Raw genomic sequence first — 23,449 nt, 5'->3', positions numbered from 1 at the left:
TGTCACATGGGAATGGCATTTTTGTTAAAGAGGCCATCTGAGTTGTATCCACATTCCAACTCTCGTATAGAAGTCTTTTCTTGCAGCTACCATTCTACCTGCTACCATAGCAGAAGACTTTAAATGATCTTAAGTAACATCTGACAAAAATGTTCGGTTTTCCATAGTAGCAATTAAGACACTGCTTCTCCTTTCTGAGTAGCCATAGATAAAGCATGAATATCCTTAACAAAGAATTGAGAAGTGTAAACAAACTACATGTCAACTCTCAGAGACAAATGGGATCTCAAATAACCCTTTTCAAAGAAGCTTCTACCTTCCTATCCGCTACTCTGTGGTGACAACATCCTCAGACCGAAGCTTAGCCAACTGACCTGTGAGATTTGCAAAAATGGGTCCAACCACAGCTTTGGGGAAGCTACAAGAACCCCTCTGTCAAGATGTAAAATCTTCCCCTTCTCAGGGTCTCTCCACTGTCTTCTAATAAGACCCTGGACCACAGAATTAACTGTAAAACAACCCCCATTGGTTGAAAACTGTTCATCCTCCAAAAGAACTTGAAGGTTAGCAGATATATAGGGTACCAATCCCTTCAGTTCCTCCTCCTGAGCATATTTCTCTCTAGTTACCCTGGATCCATTTAATCTGAGTCATATTCATAAATATGAGAAGACTAAGAACAAGACAGTGTTGAAGGAGAGGTCCCTCCCTAGAGCCTCCTGCTGTTTTTAGAAATCTTATTTGATTGAACAACTATAAGCCATAATGCTTTATATCACAATGCCACTTACTTTAAGTATGTCCCTGGAGAATATTTAATTGGGCCACCTCCTTCTCTAGCATCCTGAAAAGCTTTCTATGAGCACCTCCACTGCATAGCCTCTTATATCAGATGCTCTCATAGGAACATCAATTGGCCTCATAGGTCTTTCTCTAAGAACAACCATTAGGTTGAAGACAGGCTATGCATCAGCTTGAGAAGAGAGCAGTTCTTCACCCATATTACAGCTGCCTGTGCAAGCTGTTGTTGCAAGTATGGCCCTCAGAAAACAGGCCGTGCATCAGCTTGAGAAGAGCATGACTCTTCACACAAGCTATTTATGTTAGTGTGGCTTGAAATGTTTCCGCTTCAGGACCCAGCCACCTCACAACCTGCTTTAATGAAAAAAGGTCCCCCCAGGCCACTGCACTGCAATGACCTTGCTTTCAGATAAAATACAATGTGGGACACTGCACCGCAAAATGCTAAAAAGCAAAAAGCCCAATGTCCCATGGAGTATCCAGAAAGAGTGCCTCGGATTGCAGTGAGCACAAAAAACAGGATGTGGTGAAGACATCACCCGCTTCAACTACTTAAAGCTGTGGTATTTCTTGCAAAAAAAAGAGGCAGGTGATTGGGATGGTGTAGCCTTAATGAGGCAGGGCCTCACTACTTCATGACTAATTACTGGGATGAGGAATTATTGAACACGGTTGTTAGAAATTGGGTTGTTGGTTAAATGCAGTGTGAGCCCTAGTCAAGCAGCAACCACAATCCTTGTCAGGGTGAGCTACAAGCCAACCTTAAATTAAGCTATGCTCAATACTTTGGTAGTTTGGGTCAGAGCAGTGAGGCTTAATTTAGAGGCAATGTGTAGAGTATTTGTGCAACACTTCAAACAGTAATAAAGTGAGAAACACCACACAGAAAGAATCCCACACCAAGTTAAAAAAGAAAAACCAAAATGAAAAAAATCCAATTAGTAGAACCGCAGTTATGAATTAATAAAGATTGTAGGTAAAAAAATAGAACCAAAAAGCATAAAGCACCAACTGGGGATATCTGGTCATGCTGGACCGGGTCAAAGTCATACTTTCAGGCCAACTGCGATGGAGCACAGGTTGGTTGCAGTTTCCAGGTCAGCCCCACTGACATTTTACATTCTCAAAGTCCATACTAATAGTCCTGCTCCTGTTGGAGAGGACCACTAAGAGCAGGGAGAGCATCATGAGATGCTGCCGGTGTAGCATGAAGAGCAGGCCAGTCATCGCAGGTGAGAATTGCTAGAGCTTCACGTTGGCAGTCCCCGCAAACGGTCCATGCTGCAGTGTGAAGGGTCGAACGGACAGAGCTTTGTGCTGATTTACGGTTTGAGTGGTGAGGTCTTGGTGAAAGCGGACCCATTTGCTGTCGTAAAGAGTCCAAAAGCTTGATTTCAGCTTTCTTAGCCACACCAAGAGTCCAGGGCTCGGGGCACCACTTAGGTAACAGTAACTCATTTCTGTTGGTCCAGGGGCTGGTGCAGGATGTTTTATGTCCCTCAGGCTTAGATCAAGAGGCCTCACTCTGGTATCATGGGCTCAAGATGAGGTTGCAGATCCAGTTCTTCTTCCCCAGGCAAGAGGGCAGTAGGTGGCAGGTCAACACAGCAGGGCAGCAGTTCCTTCGAGGTAGCAGTCCAACAGAGTGGCAAGCCATTCAGCAGGACAGCAGTCCTTCTTCCTGGCAGAGTATCCACAGGTCCAAAAGTATACTGAAGAGTTGGTATCTGAGGTCCCCCTTTTATACCCTGGTACCCTGGTTCTGGATAGTGTGTGAAGCTTCCAGACAGTGGCTTTAAATGCATGGAATTTCCTGCCTCCCCTTTCCTGGCTCCAAGCTGGCTGCAGTAACAATGTGGGGTTCTTAGGCCCTTTGTATGAAGGCAGAGCACAGGCTATGAATTTTTCTTTTTTTGTAATTCTTTTATTGATATTTCAAGAACAACAGAACAGTGTCAAATATATCAAGTGAGGGTACAGAAAAGGGCAAAAAAGGGCATTAGGCAATGCACCATTACAGTCAAAAACATCATTGCAAGGATATCGAACACAGGGTATAACCACCCCAGTCATCACTAAACAGCTGTAAGGGGGAAGAAAACAGAGAGACAAGGGGGGAAGAGGAAAAGAGAGGAAAATACATGTGTCCCATAGAGTGAACAGGGTGGAGGTAAAAGTACGGGGAAGTGGGGAACGGAAGGAAAGGAGGAGGAGGGAGCCCCTCGGAACAGTGGCTGTTCAGTTGTAAGTGGGGCAGTGCTCAGCTCTGCCCCCATCCTGTCAGAAGAAGGCCCATCCAGGCACCCTATTGTGTGACTGTATGGGAGGAACTCACAAAGTCTAACTGTCAGTTACACCCAGTCATGTGACCCAGAACAGGCTAAAGGCGCAAAGGGCTAATAGCACAAAAATGCTTATTTCTAAAAGTGGCATTTTCAAAATTGTAATGAAAAACCTGACTTTACAATGAAAGAGGAATCGTCATTACAATTTCATAGAAACCAAACATGACAGAGCCACCGGCTCCCGATTGGAAATGACAGCTTATTAAATGTAATAAGGAATCCCTAATGTTATCTTATTAGACAGGTAGGCCTCACAGACGTGAAACGCTAATTTAGGATGTTTTCACAACCAGGACATGTAAAACTTAAAAGTACATGTCCAACCTTTTAATTACAAATCACCCTGCCTTATGGGCTACCTAGGGCCTACCTTAGGGGTGAAATCTATAAAAGGGGACTTTAGGACTTGGCAAGAGGGTTTTAAATGGCAGTCAGCATGGCAGTTTAAAAATGCATTAAGGCAGGCCTGGGACGTGGTTTACAGTGGTACTTAGAGGGGTGGTGCAATAGATGCTGCAGGGCCACTGGTAGCATTTAATTTACAGGCCCTGGGTTTATGGTATGCCACTCTCCAAGGGAATTATAAGTAAATTTAATATGCCAATTAGGTAAAAGCCAATTTCACTATGTTTTTAGGGGAGTGATCACAAGCATTTTAGCACTGGTTAGCATTGGTAAAATGCACAGTCTTAAGGCCAACAGAAATAAGCTTAGCAAAAATGGAGGAGCTGAGACAAAACATTTGAGGGAATAGCACCCAAAGGCTGGCAGGTCTAACAATGGTAAGTTTCGTTTTCTTTCTTAGGGAAGGAAGGGGGTAAAACATGAAAAGTATCATTTGCATTTAGCTCTCTTCCCTAGATAAAGTTAGTTTGAAAAGCAGTTCATTTTATAAGACAGACTTATGGAGCAGGGAGACAAAGCAGCACTGTCAATGAATTACAACTATTGTCTCGGAGAGCATATAAACCATTGAGGCATGTTAGCCTGAGTCCTTCCACAATGTTGGCAGCCTAAGTAATATTTATAATTGTTGAGAGGGGTTTCACCCTACTCAAGCAGAAACCACAATCTTTGTCAGGGTGAAGTTGCACAAACTCCAAATTAACCTGTGCTCAACCCCTGGTAGCTTGGCACAGAGCAGTCAGGCTTAACTCAGAGGCAATGTGTAAAGTATTTGTTCAACACTTCAAACTGGGTTGAACAAATACTTTACACATTGCTGATTATTTAGAAACTATAATTTTAAAAAAATGGGACGCCAGCAAATTGGCACACCATGATTACGGGGAGGGGTGTAGCAAGCTTCTCGCTTGGAAAACAAAAACTGATCAAACAAGAAACTGGATAAAGGATCTTAGATGTGTAGATACTAGAAATATAATTTCAGATGAAGTTGAAATCGAGGAAGCTTTTGTCCAATTTTAAAAAAAATCTATATACAGAAGAGAAGATAATCAATGAATACCTCATGGATGAGTTTCTATCAGACTTGGCCCTCCCTTCGCTGCAACCAAAAGAAAAAGAACAAATAAATTGCCCTATTACTATGGAAGAAATAACTCAGGCTATTAGATCCTTAAAAAAGGGAAAAGCAGCGGGCCCTGATTCCATCCCGAATGAAATTTATAGTATATTCTTCTGCAACTATTTAATTCTTCTTTTGTAGAAGGACACACCTCCCCTGTACCATGGGAAGAGGCAACTATTTCAATTCTTTTAAAAACCAAACAAAAATCAACGACTATGCGAGTCCTATAGGCCTATCTCTCTACTAAATTGTGATCACAAGATTTATACACAGATTATCACTAAACGTCTGGATAAAGTGATGGGGCCGCTTATACACCCAGATCAAAAAGGGTTCATGAAAGGGAGACAGCTCAGTGAATTAATTCAAGATCTCATTGGAGCTATAGACACGGCCCAGACATATAAGACCTCCTTGGCAGTAATGACATTCGATGTTGCCAAGGCTTTTGACAGGGTTAATTGGTCGTTCCTGTTCAAAGTTATACAGCGTTTTGATCTGGGGGAAACATGTCTGATGGCAATAAAAGCCATCTATAATAACCCCTCAGCAAGAATTCTGGTCAACGGGAAATTAACCAGATCGATACAAATTAGAAGAGGGACTAGACAAGGTTGTCCCCTTTCCCTGTTACTTTTTAATATCTATATCGAACCGTTGGCCTGTAAATTAAGAGCTTGTAGGAATATTATTCCATTTGAGTGCAACGGATGGGGAAAAAAAATCGGGCTATATGCCGATCTTGTCATTTTCTCTGGTGATCTGGAAACATCATATACAGGAATTTGGTCAGAGATAGAACATTTTGGAAAGGTCTCAGGATACCTTCTTAATCAAAAAAAGACAGAACTAATGAAATGGAATACAGATTTTGAAAGTAGCTATACAAGAAAAGAAATTAGATACCTGGGGATTCATATTGTCCAAAATATTGAAAAAATAGCACAGGTTAACTTTGAGAAGGTAACAAAGGAAGTGAGATCTCAATTACAAACATGGGGAGCATTGTCGCTTTCCTTTTTGGGTAAGTCTAATTTAATAAAAATGTCAATCCTCCCTAAATTTACCTTTTTATTTAATACTATCCCCTTAGAGTTTCCAAAAGTTTGGTTTAAGAACGTGCAGGGCCTTTTTTCGAGTTTTATATGGGGAAATAAGAGCCCAAGAATAGCTTTAAAAAAACTCAGAAAAATAAAAGAATATGGAGGAATTGCAATCCCCGATTTGTATCTGTATCTGTGTGCATTCCAATTAAAAAACTTCCGGCAATTAATGATGGCAAGTTCCATGTTCTCTTCCCTTTATAAAGCTCTAACTTTTGATTTTACCAATCAAGCCGGGCACTTTCTTCTAAAATTTGGTCACCCAAAATTCTTTAAAAAGGTTAAACTAAAGATTTTGTTATCAGCAATAAAACTCTGGTCCCAGGTAAGACGACTTTTAAAAATTCCGTACTACAATGAGATCACACCAATATGGGACTCTCCCGGGACGCCATTGTGCTTACAAGATGCCCTTGCAGCCCCTTTGAGGATTTGCGGTATCATCATATGGGGGCAACTTTTATTGGAGGCGGAACTGATTACCTGGCCTCATCTATTGGCGATCTGTGGAAATCAGGTCTCAAAGTTTAATATTATCAACTGTTGAGCTGGACAAAATCAACTGGAAATGAGCAAAAAGGGAACTCTAATTTGGCACTAAAGATAGTTTCTCGGCAAACAAAAACAAAAGAAGTGGCAGAGTGGTACTGGCTACTTGTCCAAAATAGGGAAGAAAAGCAGGCCTCATTCATGGAGACATGGAAGAAGGATCTGCCGGATGAAGATCTTGAAAATATTGGGCAAGTATCTATGTCTTCACTAGGGTCTTGTGTAAATGCTGCCCCTTTAAAAAAGAATCACCTTTTTACAGTTCACAAGGCCTACTGGACCCCCCAGAAATGATCAAAAATGGGAAATCGAGAAATCAAGAAGTGCCCCAAATGTGGAGAAGATAGAGCAAACGAGGTCCACATGTTTTGGAGTTGCCCGGTAATACATGCTTATTGGAATAATGTGGGTAAGACCATATCAAATATTATGGGGGTGGATATAAATTTAACAACTTTGTTGGTAATTTTTGGGCTACCACCAAGGGAGATTGATGGACGGGTATTAAATAAAAGTTATAAAGCTCTGTTTTTTTCCTTGATATTATTAGCCCGAAGGGAGCTTTGCATTAAATGGATTTTGCCATGTCCACCCACAGAAGAAGAATGGATTCACTCCATTCAGAGGATATCCTCTTTAGAACAATCTGGTAAATCTACTAGAAAATCAAAATATTGGGAAATTTGGGATAATTGGGTGGAGATAGGTGCGAGTCATATATAGTGTCTTACGAAATAAGCTTTACCTCTCCACTATGTCTTTTAGATTTTGATGAGTGGATGGCAAAAATGTTATGGTGTTATTTGTTATTATTTATATTTTATTTTTACATTTATGATTTTTGGGTCCAATGATTAAAAATATGTCCTGGATAGAGTCCCAGGATGGTATTGTCTCTACCCTCTGTAAAGAGAGAACACAGTGGTCTTCCAAGATTTCAAGATTAAGGTTTGAGACTAATTCAGGTAGTAGAAGGTGTGGCTCTGGAGATACGTGGTATCCCTCTCTCCCTCAGGAGTGTGACCAGGCCAGTAACAATTTGCCTTTGAAAGCTTGAAAGGGTCAGAGAAATCTCTTCTTGATTTCGGAGCATATTTTGGTTAAATGAGGACTAATAAAAAAAAAACACTTCAAACTGTAACACAGTGAAAACACACCACAAAAGGATCCCACACCGGATGTAGAAAAATAGATTAATCTTTAATAAATCAAACTAGACCAAAACGTCACGCAGCTGAGGCAATGCTTAAGTTCCAAGGAGATGCAAAGCTGCGATGCGAGGTCCCATGCCATCATCAAGGATCCTGGCAATCAGGGCTTGCGATGCAAAGTCCGGCATCAAGGATGTGTTGCACAGTGGAGGTGAGGCTAAGATGCGAGAACCTTCATCACCGCCGAGGTTCCTGTTGACAAGAGATTTAGGATGCGAGGGCATGCATTGGAGAAGCTTCACATGGTTGCAGTTTTGATGTGGGCTGCAATGTCGATGTGGAGTACATGCACTGAGAGAAACCTTGCAGCCGAGGTGATGCATTGGTTCTGCTTGGGATTGCACTGTGCGGTAGAGAAGATGTGTCGGTTCTGCTGGATCCACAGGTGGGCTGGCAGAGTACCTTCGGGCCCACTTCCAAGGCCCAGGACTGGGGTGGCATCACTTGGTAGGGTAGGAATCACTGATGGCAGACTTCAAGTGCTGACTTCAAGGTTTTGGGTCCATCTCTTCCTGACCCTTTTGTCAGGAGGCCAGCCAACTAGCCCTTGCTGCCATTCGGGGGTGCTGTGTTCAACAGATGCAGGTCTAGTCTTTTCACCCAGACATGAGGCCAGCAGGTCAGCACAGCGGGGGTAGCAGTCCTTCAGAGCAATAGTCCATCTGAGTGTCAGTCTTTTCAGCAGCACAGCAGTCCTTCTTCCTGGCAGAGTATCCATAGGTCCAGAAGTGTACTGAAGGGTTGGTGTCTGAGATCCAATATTTATACTTGAGCCTTCCTTTGAAGTGGGAGAAACTTCTAGAGGTTTTCCATTGAAGTCCACAGGCTTCCTGCCTTCCCTGCTCTGTCTCCAGGCTAACTAAATGGGGATACAGCCCTTTGTATGGAGGCAGGACACAACCTATTCAAATCTAAGTAAGGCTGTGCCCACCTCTGCCCTCCCATCCTGACAGTGATGGCCCATCCAGGCAAAGCTTTCTATTGTGTGTGGCTGTCTAGGAGGAATACACAAAGCTCATCTGTCAGCTATACCCAGCCATGTGACTCTGAGGCAGGCTACAGGCACTAAATGGCTAATGCTGGAAAGTGACAACTTACTAAAAGTGGCATTTTCAAAATTGTTGTTTAAAATCCGACTGTACTTTAGCAAAGGATTTTACAGAGGATTTTACATTACAATTCCAAAGACACCAAATGTAAACTGGTTACCTGTTCTGATTTGGAAGTTACAGCTTATAAAATATAATAAAGTAACTCCACTGTTCTCCTATGGTAGAGGTAGGTCTTGCAGTAGTGAAAAACAAATTGAAGAGTTGTTCACTAACAGGACATGTAAAACTTTAAATTACATGTTCTTCTTTTTAAATACATTGCACCCTGTCCTGTGGGCTGTATTATGTCCTTCCCTATGAGTCACTTATGTATCTTAAAAAGGAAGGCTTGGGCCTATCAGAAAGTCTATTTTGCAAGGTCGAAATGGCAATTTAAAACTGCACACACAGGCTGCACATGTTTGAAAGGGATACTTTAGTGGGTCACACATTACGTGCTGCAGGTCCACTAGTAGCATTTAATTTACAGGCCTTGAGTACATGTAGTACCACTTTACTAGGGACTTATTAGTACATTAAATAGGTCAACTGAGAATATGCCAATGTTACTATGTTTTAAGGTGTGAACACATGCACTTTAGCACTGGTTAGCGGTGCTAAAGTGTACAGAGATGTAAGGCCAACAACAACAACATCAGCAAAAACTAGTAGTAGTAAAGGCAAAAGGTTTGGGGGAAGACCACCCTAAGAATAATAGGTCTAACAATAATGGTTATTCCTTCCTGTGTATTTGCATCATCATAAATAGAAGATTTTATGAAAATAGTATTTGGATTACAAGTGAGTATGTGGTGTGAAGCAGACTAAAGCAGGGGCAAAAAGGGGAAGAGGTAGGGCCTGCAAGGGAGCAGTAAGAGGAAGGAAGCAATATGAAGAGCAAGTGTGGAGCAGATGTACTAAAAGGTAAAGGAAAAATACAAAAGGAAAAAATATTTCCTGGCATCAGCAGAGGAGGGTTAAAATTGATCTAATCAGAACACTGTGACACTGAAATGCTTCTCGGTGGGGCAAACTCAAGAATAGGAAGGAAAGCTATTATAAGTGCAAAGACCTGAGACACGCAAAAAGTCATCCCATCATAAGTAAGGGGCTTAGCCAAAGCCCACTCCAATTGTAAGTTATGTATTGATCTTTCCAACAAATAGCTAAATCCCTCTGTAGCAGAGACTGAATAATGGTTTGCAGTGCACTACTTTAAGGCATTAGAGAACCCTTCAAAAGGCCCACATGATTTCCTCACAAGAGATGACAATATTACATTCCAAACAAAGCATCATATTGTTTGGAACATGCATGCCACACATATTTTGCCAAACACTAATACATGTCTGTCTATCTGTTTTAAGTGCTCTAGTTAATGCACAATTATTTATAGCGGTTGCATGCTGCCCTAATTCTCTAATGTTTGTCGAAAGAAAATGTTGCCTACATTCCAGAAGATAGAATCCTTTCTATTCAAGTTACACAGTGGAAATTGTACATTAAAAATGTAGACATGTGCCAAATGTTGTGGTCTCAAACATGGACAACCCAGTCAGTGCCTGAAAGTGGCTCATCATCATAGAAACAAATGGCTGAAAAACCTGACACAAACCTCCTTTCTGTTTGCTATATATTCATTCTGTATTTGTGTACGTTTTTGTATATATTTTGTGTTGACATAAGGAAATGCCCTACACCAAAGTAGCCTGTAGCCAGACTTCAAAGGAACATATGCGAGATAAGCCTGCAGATTTTCCTTTTGTGTTGGCTGACAAACTCTCAGAAGCTAATGTATCACCCCATATTGGTAGTTAAATTCAAATACTCATGTGGCAGCACCTTTGTTCTTGGCTTTCCGTAATCCAATAGATCCAATAGACAAAATAAATAGATTATAGATTTGACTTCCATGGCTTGCATTCTAGAAAACCTTTTTTTAAATAGTCTGCATTTCACCTTCTTAACGGAGCCCGCAAAAACCTCGGGGTCCACGTTTGAGCATCCAGACAGCTCATGTCTCCCTGAGCTGGATGATACCTCTTTAAGTGTTAACATGACCCCCTGATTTTGATCCTTTATCATGAATCTGCTCCAAATGGAAATGAATATGAAATCTCCTGTCTACATATTTTAGAGTTATATATTTCAATGTTTCCTAAAATATGTGTAATTTTACAACCACTTTAACATGACTTCCTAAAAAAATGCTACACATTTTATAATTTGTACTAGTCAAAATCCAATTTTCTGTATGCTTCATATAAATGTAGATATATTTGAAAATTGACAATTGGGGATCATTATCCCCAATTCAGGTAACATTATTGTGATCTCTCTGTCAGTCCTAGGGCCAATGTTAAATGCCTACAAGTAGTCCATTTTTAGGGTTTGGTGTGTAGTAGAGCATTAGAAGACTGCAGTGGGCAGTGGGAAGTTGCATTATTCTAGATGGTTTAAGCATGACGTTGAGATGTCAGTTTTTAAATTGCCTTTACCACTGCTGAACAGCTCTACGGTTTTCAGCAGTGTTCTACTACAAAGAGGCTGATCTTGGTCATTCCGTGTTACTACCAGTCATGAACAGAGCCTATATGGATATTGATCACCAGCATAAGATTGCATCTGTCTACTCTCCGTGCTCCCACCCCTGCAGGTTATCCAGGCCTCAGACGGTCTTCAAAAGACCTGTCAGGCTGCCTGAAGTATCAGCAGCGGCCATCATGATAGGATACCAGCCACTTTTCACTGATGCTGAGATTATATGCTGATTTCATTGTTATTGATATGAATTTTATATCTCTTCTAAGAAGGAAATACAGACACACAGATGTAGGTGAGTGCCTCTCCATGAAAAAGTGGATCGCAATCACCACAATTTGTCTCTTTCTAAAGTTTTACCTCCTTGCAACTTGTGCATTACCCACACTAAATGGAAATTAATACTTTGCTGGGATGCAAAAATTGCTACTTCTGCTCGATTTAGCACTGTCCCACTGCCAGCGCCTGTTATGTGTCCAGTCTTAAGTTATATTCAGAAGACTCAGCCCTGACATACTGAGGTCTTGTCCATTACCGGGCCATGTGTCATGACTTTCTCTATTTGATAGTAGTTGACCATTAGCAAACAATTGCAAATTAAAGGACATGTGAATAATAAGAAAGCCTCTCACTGCAACAGTCTAAAGGAGCAAAAGGCTCAGACATTCTGACTTACCATAAACATAACGTGTATTTGTAAAGCACATGTTCACCCCTAACTGGGTATCTTGGCGGTGAATAACAGATGTTTATTGTTACCCAACTCAATGGTACTCATTTTATCGACCTCTGATGGATTAAAGGCTGAGTGGACACGCCGGGATTTGAACCTGTGACCATGAGGTCGAACGCAGGCCCCTGCAGTGGATGCATTAGTTCACTGAGCCACCAGACCCAAAACTGAAGCACTAGTCAGAATGCTAACTATGATGACTTGACACAACAGACTACTTGCTCAGCATATTATGCCAGGAAGGAAGAAAACTACATCTCCCAGGCAGCATGAGCTTTGAACAGGATTGAGAAGGCTCTCTTCTCATGGGCTCAAGTTGCTCTCTTTTCACTGAAGGCAATTCACATTCAGGGGATGGCCAATGTGGTTATCAGGGACATTCTGTCTTCACTGGACTTTTCTCTAACACCTGCAGTGTTCTCTCAGGTGGTTCTTTGGCAGGTTTTGGTGGTGTATCGTTTTGCATCTGAGGCCAATGAGTTCACAGGCTAGGCTTAAGGGTAAGAGAAGAGAAGGCATAAGCTGTGGATGCCCTATTTGCAGATGGAGCAGGCCGATGTAGTTCTGATTGCTCCCTGATAGCCTTGGGCTAGTTGGTTTCCTCTGCTGATGCGCAGGTTGGTTGATTCCTTTTAACCCATATACTCTTGACTTCCCAATTCTAAGGATGGAGTCATAGAAGAAGCTCCACCTGTCCATTTAGAGGTTGAGTTGAGGGGTTTGAGGGGACAGGGCATCCCGGATAACTTGGTACTTACGTTGCAAGCATCCAGAAGGTCATTCACACAGAAGTCCTATAACAAACAGGTTGTTTTCTCGTTGGTGTGAGGTAAGGGGTTTTGCCCACAATCTGTGAGATTGGTGATGATTATGGAATTTTTGCAGCAGTGTGTGTGGTTGGCTTCTCCATTACCACTCGCAGAATGCAATGGACGGCAATTCAGGCATTCAGGACACCATGGAAGAATTTGGACAACAATGAAGGTTTGATTTCTAGGCTACCGAAGGGTCTGTCCAGTACTTGTGCTAGGACAGTTCATTCCTTTCCCACTTGGGATTTGATGCTGCTTTTGACGGCTTTAACCAAGACTCTGTTTGATCCTTTGGAAGTAGCTGACTTGCACTATCTTACCCTTAAGACATTCTTTCTTGTGGCTATCTATTCTGCAAGGAGGTAGGGTGGATTGGGGGCCTTGTCATGCAGGTTTCCCTTCTGTACGGTATTTCAGGATAGGGTGGTATTGGTTCTGCTTCCTTCCTTTGTTCCAAAGATTAATTTCTCTTTTCATAAGGGTCAGGGAGTGATCTTGCCAGCCTTTTATCCATCTCCTTCTGTGGAGGAAGAATCGAGTTGTTGGATGTAAGAAGAGCCCTACTGGTATATCTTGAAAAGGTTCAGGCTTTTAGGAAAGACAAATTTTTGTTTGTAAAATTTGGGCCAGGTAGAAAGGCTGGCCAGAGCCACTTTGAGTAGATGGATTAAAACACTGATTGGTAAGGCTTATGAGGTGGAGGGTAAGCTCCCCTTTACAGGAACAAGGCAGAACATCCCGTAGCATGAATTTGTAGGGCAGCTACATGGACAGATTCCTCTATCTTTGGAAAGCACTATAGGACGCCGTAAAATGACAACATTGTTGATGTTTTTGGTTATAAGTGTCTGTCCTCTATGACAGAATTGAGGGGCAAATATTCAGTTTCAAATACATTTTGTGGTTTGGTATATATGACTATGTCTGTTGTGTCTCATATCTTTGCTTGGTACATCTCATAAGTAATGAAGGAAAGTGAGGGAGGGACGATAGGCTAATGCTTATATTACTTAACGGTAATGGCATTACGCTGAGTGTTACTTCCTCGCTTTCATTCATAGTCCCTCCTGCCCTCCAAGTATGCACAACTGACATGTAAATTGGTGAAGATGCTTGAGTACTGACAGGAGGCATGGAGGGGGGTTTATTATCAGATATAGCATGTGATTGGTCTGAGGGGGCAGGAGTACCTCATGTAATGAATGAAAGCGAGGGAGAAGGCTTCAGCGCAATGTCATTATTGGTAAGTAAAGTAGGCATTACCTTTGTTTGTGTATTCTTGAACACTTTACCTGAACTTTCTAATCGTACTTCTGGAACATATAAATTGGGAAACATATAAAGTGGAGCAAAGCACATTCGTTACAAATGTCCTGTTAAAGTTGTTGGAGTCTAATATTCCATGCCTTGCATTATTATGAAGATGTTGTAATACAGTTTGTTTATTAACGCCATACTGGCAAATTTAATACCTTTCACATACAAATAATATTTTGATTGGATGAAAGTCAATATTTTGCATTTATAGGAAGAGTGGCTACATTTATTTTAGGAAGAAGATCTTTTAGATTCTTAAATTCACAGCATTTCTGTTGGTAACCTTTCATATGTACAGAGATACATACGTAACTAGACCAATTTTTCCTCAGTATACGTTTCAATGTTTCTGCTTCTCTAATAGCAAAGTGGTATGCCTCTAAACCTTTCTTCAACTACTTCCTCTTCCTCAAACTACTTAACCTATTTAGGGCCTGATTACAAAGTATAGGTGCTATTTATCACATCTGGTAAAATAGTAATACTATAGGGTTTGCTTTTTATCTGTGCAATTATCTGCGCAATAAATAGCAACTATTACGAGTTTCTCTGGAATAACAAAAATCTACATGGTACAGTAAATACCGTATGTTTTTCCCCATTACATTTTGGCAGGTTTGGCCTGCCAAAATTTTAAAGAAGCTCGAAATATTTAACGCATCCAAAAAATGTCAGAATTTGTTAAATACCTTCAAACACATATTTCTGACCAATTCATAAACAGGGGTTTACACATAGGTTGGAATTTAACGATCAACTCATAATCAGGGCATAGAGTCTATATAACCAGAGCAGTTGTAGCTCGAAAGAGCCCAGCATAACAAATGGTTAAATGAATCATTTAATTCTCACTCATAATGCTAATAGTTATTGTCAGGTACGAAATAGATATGAATGAAGTTAAAACTGAACATACATATAATAATCCTTATTTAATGAAGATAATATTCTTGATGAGTGTCCCAAGATAGTTTGAAGATGCCATCCCTTTCTCATGTTCTCTGCTTATGATTGTCCTACATCCCATTAGCACCTGGAAATAGTGTTATTCTCAAAGGTTGTTGTTGACTTCTCGCAAAATGTCTTTGGCTCTTGTTACATGAGAGGTAGCTATGTGGCATAAACACATATGCACAAATTAACAGGAATGGGCAAATGTTTCCACACACAATACAGCTAATCTCCCAGTGTGCTTGTGGGAGATGCATACATTTTTTAATGGAAATGCAATGCTAAAATCTATTTGTAAGTTACCTCGATTTATTATTGTTTAATATAACCTTAGAACCCGACATAGCGGGTTTTACTGGCCATTAAAGGCCCGAGCTGAATGCTAGGGCCTTTAACAAAGGAGCATGCCTTAAATGGCTGGTAAAGCACACTACAAGGGCTCCAGGGCTATTAGAACATTCCACCCTCAGAGGGCAGAATGTTCTAATTTGTAAAAACAAAGGCCTCTTGGAGCCCGAAGGGGGTTTAAATCCCCTCGGGCTCCGAGAAGCCTTTGTTCACAGCAACAGCTGAGAAATATTTAAAAATGTAATCTTTCTCTCCGGGCTTTTGCAAGCCAATAGAAGCCCGGAGTACTACATTATCTTTAATGGAGTGATCAACATTCCAAGGTTCTAATATATGGTTAAAATACCACAGATCTAAATGTATGAGTAGTTCCAATCTGAACCCTTAAATTATTTTTGTCTACATTTGGTTCTGGAGCCTTCCAACATCTAATCTGTGATGTACATCTTCAGTATAGTTCTGCATCTGACACAACAAAGTTTCCACCCTTACCAGAGGACTCTTCTTCTATAGTTGTTATTTATTAATGGCTGGCGGGAAAAGGCTGGATATTAGTTAATCTGTTGAGATGTGAGAAACCATTGTTCCAGAACTTCATTGTGTAGTTTACGAAGGCTTATTTTTATCTTTGAGCTGCTGTGCCTAGGCAGTTAGCCTCCAATGGGTATCTTGGACTTTGCACTTTTAAATTAGTACCTGTCTAGGAGATAGTCACACTGTAAGACTTGAATTTCATGTGTGTTTGTACAGGGAGTCAATAGAGTTGTCTCAAGATGGTGATTTTTTAAAATTAAATTTCCTTTGATTGTTGGCTGCTTGTATGATGGCTTTCAGTGAAGCTTGTGTTATATTTGTGGAACTATTGAGCATGAAATTGAGGAATGTGGAACAGGAAAAGGGTGTGCTCTCTTCTAGAGAGAAGCACTATTGTTTGATTATCTCTATTCTACCTAGAAGAGATTGATTTTAACCTTATCTTGGGTGAAGTGTATGATGAAAAGAAGGTGTAAAGTCCTCTGCAGCCCTTGTGTACTTAGACAAAATAGAAACTACTCACACGTTCTAAATTTTACCCAAATCAATGATACTCTTTGTATTGACTGCAGATGAGTTAAAGGATTACCCTTGTATGTAATTTCGATGCCTTGAAAAACATCAATTTTAACATCATTGCTCATTTCTGTAGGACTCTGTAAACCTGCTGCTTTCTATATTTCAATTTTTCTATGCTCCCAAAAGTTGTTTTTATTTCCCCTTCGCTACCTTTATTTTTCCCTCATTTTTCGTATCTCCTTTTGATCCTATAGATTATTAGCACTTATAATTCAGTGCTTACCTTCTACTTCCTTCCCTGAAATGACATCAAGCCAAAGCAAGTCTGCAATAGCTTTATGGTTCAATGTAGTTCTCAATTGAAGTTTTAATTTTAACCTGGTGCAGTCCAGACGTTTTGCCATGAACAATGCGCAGAGAGAAACTTTGGGGAACCAACTTCGGCTTCAGGTTGCTCTGCTTCAAACCCCTTCAGTCAATGTCCGTGACAAGTGTCATTTATATGTAAGGTATTCATATGTGAGGCATTTCCTGGGTGTTTACCTTTTTCAGCTGGGATTGGTAATTGTCAATGGGATGAGAGAGATCAGCCCCCCCAACTGCCCTCAAGGGATTGAGGGAAGCAGCCCATCACTTTGCCTGTTGGATACTGCAGCGAGGTGGTGCTGACTGCAAAGGTGGACTTGCCTTCTATTTGTTTTAAAAATATGTGAGAGAACTTGGGTGAAACTCTAATTCGAAGACGGCCTGCATATTGGATCGTTCATCTTGGGATCTAGTCATCCTAAGCAAAGACAAACGCAAACTCAAAATGGCACTCATCTCAGGGTCCGACTCGCATTCTCTTGCACATCTTACACTGTAATGGTCGAATTAACCCAAAGTAAAAAACTGTGTACTTTGCAGCACCTTTTAATTTTGCTGTGGTATGATGATGCTTTCATCATAATCACCCTCCATATACCTTTTTCTTCTTGCACATATTGAAAAATATTTGCTTCTAAAATGCTTGGTGAACGTTATTATTTATTAGAAAAATATGACAGCCCTAAATCATGCAAAATATATTTCTGTCACCTTCTTACTGGTCTCAGATAATCTGACAGTAAGTGTGTATTATCATGGTGATCCATGTGTGCCTGCCCTGGCCCACTAAGCCTTGCTTTTGCTCACACCCATTCTGTAATTTATTTTCTCATTTCGTCGTAAGCATATGTTCTTGTTTCATTTACCCAGATGCGCCTGATAGCAATTCGGTATCCATAATCCAGAAATTTTGAGGACCCAGTTTTTGACCTATCTTACATCTTTCATAAAACCATATACTCTATCCATACGACTATCATTTGACTCCATGATACTGGTGTAGTGTGTCATCTTGGTTTAGTGCAACTGAACAAAGAAAGGTCCATGACAACAAAAAATGTTGTGTCCTGGTGACATGGCGTCATCTGCCAGCCCTGGTTACCCATGAAGTTGCATTATTTTCAGAACCATGATTGTTTTGCAATGAGATAAATCATTCAAAAATACGCATGCACTATTGAGCGTAGAACATTTGTGCCATACCTGTATGCATCCTTCCTGTATACAACCTCGACCTCTTATGTCTTTTCCTGATTTGTATCCCCCCGGTCTGCAGTCCTGCAGGGTGCATGGCAAAAATCTCCTCTTATTCGTGCTTTTTTTTGTTAAGTGGAGCCTTGACAGCGCATGCGCTGTTGCAAGACCTGAAGTAAACAGAAAATGGAGGGCAAGCCCGCCTGCCGCTCGACATTGGTTCACTCTGGCGTTGCTCTGCTTAGCTGGCTCATTATTGGCTGGCCATCGGATATGTCACTTCCGTTTTGTGGGAAGCAAACACTGACCAACTACAGTTTAGTTACGCTGTAGGTTGGTATCTCTTTCGTTTTGGGACTACTTCATCTTCTCCGTGTCCCCGGCCTCTTAAACAAATGCTTGTTGTTTATTGAGCCAGGACAATGGCAGTTGCTTGTTTGTATTCACAGCGCACAATAAGTGCTCACGACCTCTGCCCCCCCAAATAGAAACAGATAAACTAGACCTACCTATCTCTTTCTTTTCGTCACCAAACAGGTAAAGCTATCCACACAGTCCTACACAACACAATTCAACTCCACAAATTTGCAATCCACACCATATAATTCAACACCAAACCACAGAATACAATTCAACACAATTACACAGCACACCACATACATTTAATCCACACCACACAATTCCACATCGTGCCACAAAATTCAACAGCACACTATGATGGCGATTCCGATCCGGGTCGGAAAGCACTGCGACCGAGCCGGATCCGGAGTGTTTTCCGACCGAGCCGGAGGCCTGTAGTCCGACCGAGTGAGTACGATGCAGCCGTATGCTGCCGGACTCGGTTCAATGGGAGCCGGTCGTACGACGCGTACATGGGCTCCCATTGACTGAATGGGTACGTCACGGACAAGTGCGCCCCCTACAGTGGGTACGCGTCAGAGCCATCCGCACTGTACATGCCTGTGTTGTGTCCGAGTCGAAGTGCTGTGGGTGTCAGGGGGTCCAACGTAGACCCCCAAAGGCAACCATCCAGACATTTTGCAAGCCGGACACTCTGGCTCGCACAGGCTGTCCGACGCGTGCATCATACTGGCTCGGTCGTAAATCGCATCCATTGAACGCCACGGTTGGCTTCCGACCGAGATGTACGGAGCGGTTCGGACACGGAAACGACTCAGTCGGTGAATTTCACATAGCTCACATCATACTTGCTCGCTCGTACAGCTGTACGAGTCGGCCGGCAAACACGCGTACAGCTCGTAGTATTTCTGGCCGGATCGCGTTCGGTGCCCTTCTGACCCGGATCGGAATCGGCCCCTATATAGTTAATCTCCACTACATACCACTCAACAACACAAAATACCATTCCACATAATACACTCCATAACACACAATCCGACTCCACATCATTCCAGTAGAAGCATTTGCAATGTAATAGGTCTCGAATTTATTTTCTAAACGTTCACCTATAGGTATTGTAAATGACAATGCCTTGTATTTATGCACACTTAGTACTTCTAGTTGGTTTTCAAAATGCATAAATAAAAGGTATTGTCATTTACAATGTCAATAGCTCAAAAGCTCGCAAATGCGAGACCTATTCCATTGCAAATGCTTGTTTTAATGCATTAGCAGATTAAAGCCATACAAGTTGACTTTGCAGTGCTTGTTTATTGTAGCCATGATTTTAATCAATGATTTGACCAGTCACTTCTCTCTCGATCATGGGTAAAAGGTCTAAATCTCTTTCCATGTTTTTATTCCTAAAATAGCCCGTTTGCATGCATAATTTAATTAATATTATTATATGTAAAATTTGGATGTGTTTTTAGATTAAAGAACTTCTGCAAGGTCTAAATTTACCCAATTATTCTCTTTTTTTGAGATGTGTTAATTTGTCTTACCTTTCCTGTGGCAGTTATATGAATATCATATTGGCAGGAGCTGGGGTATGTTTCTTTAAATTTAAGAATACCCATTGCTCATAGTCTCTGTGTATGGGCGTCCATCAGGGCACTTCTCCGGTGGGCCGGAGGGCTGGGGGCTGGTTTTGTGCTGCTGGGGGCTGGTTTTGCAGCAGTGCTGCAATATGGGCCCCAGTAGAAAAAGCGAGGGCGGTGCTTCTTGCTAGCACCTCCCCCCACTACTCCCAGGGCCAGTCGAGCAGCAATCTGGCCTGCCATGGCTGGTCCCTGTTCCCAGTCCGGCCCTGACGTCCATCACAAAATGGCATCCTCTTATCCCAGGCTCATAACAGCAGCCTGTAGCTGGAAGTCTGAAAATAAGGACATTTATTCTTACTTTTATGTGACTATGAGTTATGTACCCAATAAATGTGAACAACTGTGCTAATGTGCATCGCTTTTGAAAATAAATATTTTTCTTACCACAGATAGACCAACTGAAGCAGGAATTGTCTAAGAAGGAATCTGAGCTCCTTGCCTTACAAACCAAGCTTGAAACTCTTGGCAATCAAAATTCCGATTGCAAACAACACATTGAAGTGCTTAAAGAATCTCTCACTGCCAAAGAACAGAGGGCTGCCATACTCCAGACAGAGGTAAGAGCTTGCATGCTTTCCATGAGCCCTTTAATCACAGTCCGTCTGCTCTGCACACATACAGGTTTCTTGCAATTCAGCACTTCCACCAACGGGCGATGCTTAATGGGTATAAAAATGGACGAAACAGAGAACAATAAAATCAGTAAAACTCGAATACTTGGAACGTTTTGGGAAAGTAAGGAGAGTTAATGCATTCTGCAGGTATCCGCTTCTCCATGTAGTCTGTCAAGGGCAATCGTTTTTAAATTGGTCAGTTCCATGGAACTGTGGAATGTTCTATGAGCGATCCAAGTGGGAGTCATGGATAATGTGATCAGGACAATTTATTTGTCCACTGCTTTCACCCTGTTTTGGCCCTTCTGATGAGAAACGCGTTAATCCAGGTTGATCCATACCGAGACAATACCGCTGAATTGGGATGCCAGTTGTGCTGAAACACAGCGCTCCCCATATCTCTTACTTTGCTTTTTTGGCCTGGAAAAACTTGGCAAAATTTACACAGGAGAACTGATCAGAAATGGAGAAATTCACTCAGAAATCAGTGAATAAAAACAGCTATTCCACATTCCCATTGAGCAATTGGCTGCAATCCCATCCCAGAATTACCATGACCTGCAATACCGTAATTCTATGGAATATGGATATGATTTTTCCACGGTATGGCACAATGAGAGCCTTTTTTTCAATTAATTTTAACTATTTTCCCCATCAAGACTTTAAAATTATACAGAATCACACATATTTCTCTTTGCAGTAATATTTTTTTATACTGTTTCTACAATTTGCATCCTTTGTGTCTTGAAGTCTAACTTTAGTAGATGTAGGCTGGAAGGTGTTTTAACTCTTTTTCAAGGTACTATGTCTATGTATGGTTGTTTCTTTAATGCTGGTTTAGAAATTTCACATAATGTGTTCTATTGATTAATTCACAAGCCACATGCATTAAAGCCAGAAACACACTACTAAAGAACATTATTTTTCAGCGAAATTTAATTCTTAAAATTAGAGGCTATTGAAGACGAGGAGCAGTGTGGGCTGGGGCTGGTGGGATGATAATCAACATTAAAAAAAGTTTTCTTCCCACCTAAATTCCTCTTGGCCGGAAGACAATGAAATGATAAACAGATGCTGTCCGTGTGCTCTGACAGTTTCTTATCAGACTCAGGAATGTTGGTTCAAACTGGGCAAAGAATTCCCCCAGGCCCTATATGAGCAGAGGTGCTGGCGATGGATAGACGGGCCACTTGGGAAGGGTTAGAAGGTAGTAATTTGAAATTACTCAATGATTTACCCAAAAATGCAATGGTTCAGTCTATAAGGAGGGAGCTGACAACCTTAGCCTGGAGTGGATGCAAGAGACCACAAATTGAGTTTCCTGCAATAAATTATCAGTGTTAGTTCTCCCTGAGGAAATGTCAATCTTCCCTGATAATAGGAATCCAGTTACAGTTATGTTGGAGCGCCTAGAAGTTTCTGATTTACACTTTGAAGGGGGCGAAGCAAAAACAAATGAGTCATTTAAAGAGCGCTCTGAGGCGTTGCGCTGTGGAAACAAGCTGCAGGGAAGACCTACAGTATTTGAGGTACAAGAGGTCTCTACTGCCCTTCCTAATTTCTCAGGAGGACACAGACCTTTTCCCATATCTATACAGAATCCCAACAAGGGTGCTGAAAAATTAATCCTGCGTCTGAGAGCAGGAATTGTCCCGGGATGGCGAATGTCAGGGCTGAAAGCAAAAATAGTAGAGATCAAGGGTTAGTGTCAATTTAAGTGGGATAAAAAATATTCAGTGAGCTGCCGACTGGTGGACTGTGCATTCTTCCTAGAGGAAAGGAAGAAGATTCTTCATCCTGTTTTAAAAAAGTATGGGCTACAGTCGAGAGAAATGGGTCTAAACCTGATATGTGGTTTGAGGTGCCAGGATGTAGCCATTGCCATCGGCCAATATTTGTGCAAAACTGTATCATCCTAAACCAGGATTTTACCTCCCTAGCTCCTTGGAGATCACAATGTTTTGCCCATACCCAGTGTTCCTTTGAAGTGCTACTATTAGTCCACTTATTTTTAATTTCACAACAAGTTTGATTGATTTTCGATGGCATAGGACGGGCAGAGCCCAACGCGTACATTTTGATACATATCGGATTTCAACCGTCAGATTATGTGTACAAATCAAACTGGCCTGCAAAACGACAGGCACAATAACAGAAAGTTTAGCGCAGGTCACCACACCGTTCCCTGGGCAACGCACGATTAGATGAGTACAAATAAATGACAAAGCACCTCGCCCTAGGCAACCCACTGGTTGGAGAGATGTACATGTCAGAGACATGGAGGGTCAGTACACGGCAGGGGGTTAGGTCGATGCCCGGTATATTGCCCATCTGGAAGAGATCTTTCTGTGTTTCTGCAGGCAGCCCTGGGCCTGGAAGACCACGTTCTCTGCCCCCATGCAACTGTCCAGAGCCTTTTTCAGTCCACTTATTTTTGATTACTAAATAATCTTGCTTAGACTTTTTATTGTTCTTGCCTATGTTTACATACCCTGTGCAGGACTCCATGCAGAGCGCTGTCATGCTCTGGGGCCTTATAAATGCTACATAAAACCACAAACAACAGAAATAAATACAAGCTAATGTGAATCTGCCCAAAACTTTTTGTTTACAAACCTGTAAATCTGGATTTCAGAATTAATTCTTTCAAGTTTCTCAACACTGCCCTACATTGGTCGATTCCCAGGGTGCTCACCTGTGAAGCGGCAGTGCAGAAGTGTCACTGCTGTTATTCGCGTGAAAGGAGCCCAGTTTAGTCTGTTTTTGCCCGTTTAGCTAGTGGTGCCAAGGTTTGTAGCTCTCAGATCTGCCCAGTTACAGGCTGGTAGGATTGCGCTGATCATAATTGGAGGAGAGAATGAATCATCGAGAAACGGGCAGCCTCGT

General features: G+C 41.6%; 1 protein-coding gene across 4 annotated transcripts in view; it reads left to right on the top strand.

Annotated features, from left to right (window-relative positions):
• Window positions 1-23,449, top strand: part of ERC2 (ELKS/RAB6-interacting/CAST family member 2) — a 2,271,945-nt gene that overhangs the window by 679,420 nt on the left and 1,569,076 nt on the right. For all 4 annotated transcript variants that reach the window (XM_085624647.1, XM_085624646.1, XM_085624648.1 and 1 more), the window contains one exon: window positions 20,339-20,506. In XM_085624647.1, coding sequence (XP_085480773.1) covers window positions 20,339-20,506 — 168 coding nt within the window. The remainder of the gene's footprint in view (window positions 1-20,338; window positions 20,507-23,449) is intronic.

The sequence above is a fragment of the Triturus cristatus genome, chromosome 9, assembly GCF_964204655.1.
Source record: "Triturus cristatus chromosome 9, aTriCri1.1, whole genome shotgun sequence".
Taxonomy (NCBI): Eukaryota; Metazoa; Chordata; class Amphibia; order Caudata; family Salamandridae; genus Triturus; species Triturus cristatus.
Note: the sequence above shows the minus strand (reverse complement) of the source record. Positions and strands in the feature narration are given on the sequence as shown.